The 7,021-nt window shown below is 42.3% G+C and overlaps 1 protein-coding gene across 1 annotated transcript; it reads left to right on the forward strand.

The window, feature by feature from the left end:
• The first annotated feature begins 2,400 nt into the window (after window positions 1-2,400).
• On the forward strand, window positions 2,401-6,335 carry chmp6b (charged multivesicular body protein 6b). Its single transcript, XM_074662750.1, has 8 exons — window positions 2,401-2,620; window positions 4,002-4,111; window positions 4,268-4,355; window positions 4,435-4,521; window positions 4,611-4,676; window positions 4,773-4,853; window positions 4,949-5,021; window positions 5,144-6,335. Exons 1-8 carry the CDS (start codon window positions 2,558-2,560, stop codon window positions 5,191-5,193), a joined length of 618 nt encoding a protein of 205 aa, XP_074518851.1. The 5' UTR covers window positions 2,401-2,557; the 3' UTR covers window positions 5,194-6,335.
• Window positions 6,336-7,021: the final 686 nt, after the last annotated feature.

The following is a 7,021-nucleotide window of genomic DNA, read 5'->3' on the forward strand; positions in this document are numbered from 1 at the left end:
CTCAGTCTGGCTCTGTTGGGTCTGGCTCTGTGGGGTCTGGCTCTGTGGGGTCTGGCTCTGTGGGGTCTGGCTCTGCTGGGTCTAGCCTGGTTGGGTCTAGCCTTGTTGGGTCTGGCTTAGTCTGGCTCTGCCGGCTTTGGGGGAACTGTTTGATCTCAGATGTTGAATGTACACTGGGCCTCCTGATTGGAGGGTTAGTGACGCTGCAGAGACGTCACCGTTTCACTTTGGTGCCACTTTGAATCACACAGCTGTGTTAGTGACTCTATTTAACCTCTTAGCTGTGTGTGTGTGTGTGTGTGTGTGTGTGTGTGTGTGTGTGTGTGTGTGTGTGTGTGTGTGTGTGTGTGTGTGTTGTAAATAGTGTGTAGCTGGAGCTACGTCTGCCTAATCCTATATGTGAACATGCAGGTGCGTTGTTGGTGCAATAGCGATCAGCAAACCCATCAATTGTAACGTTTTTTCTCAGCGTTCAGGAGGAGGAGGAGGAGGAGGAGGAGGAGAAGGAGGAGGGGGAGGAGCTTGAAGGGAGTCTGAGGTTAGTGTGGAGCAGAGTGGACAAACAGGAGGTTTGAGGGTTGATTTTAGTTTTCCTTTGGATCATGGATACATTTAAAACATCTCAAAGTGCTAACAGCAGCTTTCTCTGCTAATCCTTTACTTGACAGGGTGACAGGGCTGAGTTTAGCAGGAAGGGTGGTGGTGCAGGATTTTACCCAGCTCTGAGCTGGATCAGAGGTTTTTCCATCACCCTGTGCTGATTTTGATCAGAGAGCTTTTTGAAGAGTTAAAGATCTTTGTTTTTATCAGATCCTGACCGTTTCAGACCATCATGAGTTCAGTTTTGCAGCTTTCACTCATCTCTTTCATACTTCACTTCCTGTTCCTCCCCGCTCCGTCATCATGAACCGAGCCAGACCTGGTTCTGGTCTGTGGGGTGTTTTTATGAACCAGCTGACTCTCCAACCTTCACTGCTCACCTCTCAGACTCTGATGCACTTCCTGTGAGGCTGCGTGTGTGAAACGCTCGACGTCCTGTTGGTGTTGGGATTCTTCTCGTCCCTTTTCAATGTGAAAACGTATTTAAGTCGATGTTTCTGCACACATGTAGCCTTGCTCCCTGAGAGGGGCACAGAGTAAAACACTGGCTCTTTATGAAGTTGGACATGTGTGAGGAGGGTTGTTGGGTTGACATACATATATAATATGATATAAATAAATATACACTGTATGTTTTCTATTTGTTTTCCCAAGTGCAATGAAAGGTTCACTAAACGACTTTTTCATACTCATTGATGTGAAATGTAGCCGCTCAGATAACTCGGCTCTCTGCACTCCTCCTCACTCTAAAAGCATTTCACCAGAAGAAAAACCAAACGACTCTTTGGCTCCGAGGACGACAGAGGAGCAGGTTTCTTTTATTTTCCTGGTGGTGGTTAAATTGCACTAAATCTGGGACATTTTTTAACCTTTCTTTATATTATGCAATCTTTGTAAGATGATCTGTGCACTGATTTTATTTTTTAAAGACTGTGGTTTAGCTGTGTGCTGTATTTCCTCCTGTACCACCCGCATGTCTGGACAGACACTCCTCGTCATGAACTCTTTGGTCTCAGATTGACCTTTTCATGAATAAATGTTAATTAAAGAACCTCTCCTTCTGTCTTTGTCACATTTTTACAACCCAAACCCAAAAGAGCTGTTTGGTTTATAGGTATATGGTTCATATTATTAAAACAAACTACGAGGAAACTTAAACTGCCAAACAAAACATAACAGAAGATTTATATTTTCATTAAAAGCAATAAGTGGCCGATAGTTTATTCAAATTAAATACTAAAAAGCAGAGAACAAAATAAGAAGTTTGCCTGTAGGAACCAGATTTTCAGTGTAAAGGACAAAAAGTTGTTTTGGATTTATTGCTGTATCTCAAATTATGAATGGTGTTTGCTGCCCTCTGGTGGCCGTGTTAAGAAACTGCAGCACGCTACACCTGTGTGGGAAGAATCACAACGATTAACACAACAACACTTCTGGTTGGTATTTACAAAATAAACTTTACTTTTATGTTTTGTCTTCAATACGTTTTATTTTGAAGGAAATTAAAGAGGAAGTACCTTGTGTTTGTCTCCCACATTAATGTTATAATTTAATACGTTTATTGACTGCAGTTTCCGATCATATCCACTAGATGGCAGTAAATACACGTTATTGTACCATGCACCGTATGAGATTGTACATAAAACGCTCAAAATCTCTGTTTAATTCGGGTAATTTCACAATTATTTTTAATTTATTGCTTTTTTAATAAGTTACTACCTGATATCCTAATGTGATTGACATAAACTCGATTTTTGTTTTGTATTTCCAGTTGTTGGTTTGTCCCCGCTCGGACACCGTCCGTCCTGATGTGGGTGTGGACAGAGATGACTTCACAGAATATGGAGAAGCTAAACTAGTCCGTCTCCTCTTGTGATCTGAGTTATAAAGTGGTTTTGGACCGGATTAGTTCAGGTTCGGTCCCGGGCTGTGGGTGGAGCTGGGATGCTGGGTCAGGATGGGAAACCTGTTCGGGAAGAAGAAACAAACTCGAGTGACGGAACAAGACAAAGCGATTTTAGTGAGTGTTCGGCTAACGTTAGCATCAGCTGCTAACACAAACCTGTCATCTGTCGGTCTGTTAGGTTTAAAGAACGCAGATTATTGTGTTAATCTGTGTTCAGGGGTCACACAAACTGAGATTATTCAGCACAGCTTCATCTGATAACGTTAGATTGGATTAAACAAAAACATGTCTGGACTTTGATCCAGGATCAGCTCCTGTATGTTTACATGTTGGAGTGTTTACCTGTTTCCTTTTAGCTGATTATCGTGTTTCTAACTCTCAAAGTTTTTGTCAAAAGTCAATTATTTCTTTTTGTCAGTTTCCTGTCATGAACCATCAGAGTCTCTGAGATATTTGTGATTTCACTGCAGATTTTCTGTGAGTAGTTCAACGTGTGCTGGCTTCCATACTTAGGAGAATAAAATAATTATTTTTAATCCTGTAAATCAAAGCTCTGCAACTTTTACCTTCATAGGAGCCATTTTTCCTCAGCTCACCTGGATTAAAGTCATTCAGGAGCCACAGAATCTACTTTATCTTCACAATAAAGACAAAAAGTGTATAAATTTGACACATATTAAACATCTAGTGAATAATTAGCTGATTTTGTGTTTATAAAATTGTACATGTTATGTCTCAGTTTTTTATTTTCAATAAATTTGCAAATATTAGAAATATAGAAAACTATGTCATATCATACAGTTCATAAATAGATAAAAAGATATTTCAGGAAGTTTGTGATTTCTAAAAAAAAAAAAATACAAAAAATGGCTGAAAATGCAAATATTTTAAATTTTAAAACTGTTTTAAAATTTCATAAATTTGCAAAAAAAAAAATGCAGAAAAAAGAAATCTAAAAAATTGCAAAATCTTAAAAAAAATTAGAATTTTTATTCCTAAATTTGCTAAAAGTTTATGAAAAAATGATTTTAAAAAATGTAAAAAGTTAAAAAAAAAAAAAAAAGATCATGTGGTTGATAAGTATTTAATTATAAATTTATAAATAAGATTTCTTTATTTCATTATTATTTTTTCAAATCTACAGGGAGCCACAGTAAAGGAGTCAGAGAGCTGCAGGTTGCAGACCCCTGCTGTAAATGATTAGTTTTTGATGACTTTACTTCCTGTGTGTCTCTGAGTCTCTCTGCAGAGCTTTGTTCCCCCTCACTGAGTGAAATGTGTTAATTAATGTGTTACTGAAGCTTCCTGAGGTCAAACAGCCTGTTTGTGTTTTTCAGGTTTGGTCTGTTTGTCAGTAAACATTTCTCCACACTCTCCACAGCGTTTTGTTTCTGTCAGCAGCTGATGGTTTCCATGAATGAGTTAACGACAGATCTCAGTGTTAGTGTGAGGTTTATGAAGCAGCTGGACTCATGTCTCTGTTTGGTCCCTGCAGCAACTGAAGCAGCAGAGAGATAAACTGAGACAGTACCAGAAGAAGATCAACCTGCAGCTGGAGAAGGAGCGGCTTTTAGCCAAGCAGCTGCTGAAAAATGGAAAAAAAGAGTGAGTACACGGAGCGGGACGTTCTGCAGGAAGAAAGCCGTGAAACAAAGAGCTGCGTCATGAAAGAATAAGACTGATCTCATTTTTAGTCCCTTTAGATTTTCTCATGCTTACTGTTGTTGTGTTTTAATGTTTCTGTCGGTCTGACCCCATCAGGAAAGCTCTGCTCCTGCTGAAGAAGAAGAGATACCAGGACCAGCTCCTGGACAAGACCGAGAACCAGATCGGAAACCTGGAGCGTATGGTGAGTGCTCTGCAGGGTCTGATGCACGCTACACTAAACTAAAACGAACTCTCCTCACTTCCTTTTCTGTGTCTTTCAGGTCCAAGACCTGGAGTTTGCACAGATCGAAAAGAAGGTGATCGACGGGCTGAAGGTTGGAAATGAATGTTTGAAGAAAATGCACGAGGTGAGCAGCGTGAATCGACCTGAAACTGTCTCAGTTTGCCTCCAGCTGCTCTTTCTAACCGGCTCATTGGGGTCGTTTTCCTCCATCAGGTGATGTCGATTGAAGAAGTCGAGCGGATTATGGATGAAACTCAAGATGCCATCGAGTACCAAAGGGTAGGTTTCCTCTCAGCGATGACTATCAACATCTTTCCTCTTCAGCTCTGAAGATGATAAGTTCAGAAACTGAGACGTATTTTTCTCTCCCTGCAGCAAATCGACGAGATGCTGGCTGGCTCTTTAACTCAGGAGGACGAAGACGCCATCCTGGCCGAGCTGGAGGCCATCACTCAGGTTGGTGTGGTCTGGGTCTCTGTGGAGACGTGGATTCTCCTGGTCCTGTGTCCCGTCTGATCTGCTTCCTCTCTGTCCTCTAAACTCTCCCTCAGGACGACGTCAGACTTCCTGAGGTTCCTGGAGACGAGCTGCCAGACGTGCCGGAGGCTGCAGAGGAGAAACCAGGTTTGTTGAACGCTCCTCTGAATGTTTTCATGGAGCCAAACAGACTTTCAGCGTCGTCCTGATTGGATTGATTCCTTCCCACCGCTCTGTGTGAGGTTTTAACGTTTGTCTGTTGGTTTCAGAGAAAGAGCGAGCGAGGAAGAAGCCGGAGCGCGAGCTGCTGGCTGCGTAGGAAGGTGACTGACCTCCTGGGCCGACCCGCTGGCTGCTGGACGTCAACACTCCAAACCTCCAGAAACAAACGCTGGCTGCAGAGCTGGCTCTCCCTCACAGGTCTCAGAGGATCCTCAGCAGCCGCTCACAGACTCACCTCCTCCACCTCCTCCACCTCCTCCAGCAGCCGCCTGTCCTCTGGGGGTGGAGACATGACGGGACGGACAGGATGGTTCAGAGCAGCCTGAGGCTCAGACACAAAGACCTGTGACTTCAGATTATCGTGCCTACCTGTCTTTGATTCTTCTCTCTGCGATCATCAAGAAATCATTTTGTATAAGACGACTAAACTGTAAAGAATCCATGTTTTACTCTCTGTCTGTGTCACGCTGAGGGTCACTTCACCAAATCTCCAGATTTCCTGTGCAACGATTTGGTTTTGAGATTTCCCTCACAGTGGAGCAGAAACTGACTGAGGTGGGTTTTTATTTGCTCTGCTTCCTGCAGGAGAAAAACGTAAAAATCTCCAAACTAAAGCTGGAGAAACCTAAAAAGTTCTCTGAAGTTAAACATATCCTTCCTAAAGTTGCAGAAATAGACCAGATAAAAGATGTCTGATGATTGTTGGCTGTGCTCAGCAGCGATGCAGTGAAAACACTGAAGTCTTGTGAAGTTTGGTGAACTGGCCCTTTAGTTTCTGGTGTTATTTCCTCACAGTACAGGCCCTGTCTGCGCCCTGTCCCGGCTGAACTTTCTCCAAACACAAAAACATTAGCGTCAGCATGTGTTTCCTGAATATTCTCCAGCCTGACCCTTTTTGAGCAGCTTAATCTAATTCTCTGCTCCGCGTGTGGATTGGCTCAGTGTCACTGGAGAAAGGACTAATCATCTCGTCTGTGGGCTTACCTGTGCAGCCCAGACAACACTCCTTAATCTGCACCGTAATAACTCCACAGAGCTCACAGCTTTACCCTCAGAGTATTATCATGGAGACACCTGTAATTATTTTACTGCTGCAGAGATCTGTGTCAGGCTGCAGGGAGACAGAGCGACCACACCGTCAGGCTGCAGATCTCTGAGGGTCTCTGAGGATCTTTGAGGATCTCTGAGGATCTCTGAGGATCTTTGAGGGTCTTTGAGGATCTCTGAGGATCTTTGAGGATCTCTGAGGATCTTTGAGGGTCTCTGAGGATCTTTGAGGATCTCTGAGGATCTCTGAGGGTCTTTGAGGATCTCTGAGGGTCTTTGAGGATCTCTGAGGATCTTTGAGGATCTCTCTAACTCATCTGCTCTTCAGTTAATCCTGCAGAGAAAACACGCAGACTAACGCAGACTAACACAGACTAACGCTGACTAACGCTGACTAAATGAAATTATTCCTGTCTCTTCATCCTTTTTGCAATAAAACTGTTTTTTTTATTGTCGTACCTTTTTCTGAAGCCTGCTTTACCTTCACTGAACACAAGGTGGCGACAGATACGTTCTCCAGAGTTTAATGTGAACAGATAACTCAGTTTCTGCCTGTTCAGACTGGAAACCAGAGGGAAAGTCAAAATGAACTCTTAAAGACAGTGAACAGTTTATTCTTAGTAAGAAAAGAGGAAAACAATAAATGGAGTTTAAAAGTTAAATCTTTCGTTTTAAATCTGGACAAAAGTAAAACTTTTTGTGATGAATTGTAGTTTTTTTTCTGGCATATTGGATCTGACCTGGTGAAGAGATTATAAATCCATTCTGGGTTAACTTGCTGCACCATGACCTGATCTCATGAGGGCAGATAGAAATGGATCAATCACCACGTTTATCACTCAATTACAGAGTTTGGTGAAGAATCACATCCTATTTGA

Source organism: Halichoeres trimaculatus, unplaced genomic scaffold (genome assembly GCF_033239565.1).
Source record: "Halichoeres trimaculatus isolate MK-OKI-2021-1 unplaced genomic scaffold, fHalTri1.1 fHalTri1_scaffold_23, whole genome shotgun sequence".
NCBI classification, from domain to species: domain Eukaryota; kingdom Metazoa; phylum Chordata; class Actinopteri; order Labriformes; family Labridae; genus Halichoeres; species Halichoeres trimaculatus.

Excerpts from the sequence above, each read along its gene's own strand:
- chmp6b (XM_074662750.1), top strand. The coding sequence starts at position 2,558 with ATGGGAAACCTGTTCGGGAAGAAGAAACAAACTCGAGTGACGGAACAA. Across the intron at positions 4,112-4,267 it reads CTGAAAAATGGAAAAAAAGA|GAAAGCTCTGCTCCTGCTGA; the intron begins GTGAGTACACGG and ends TGACCCCATCAG. Across the intron at positions 4,356-4,434 it reads TCGGAAACCTGGAGCGTATG|GTCCAAGACCTGGAGTTTGC; the intron begins GTGAGTGCTCTG and ends TGTGTCTTTCAG.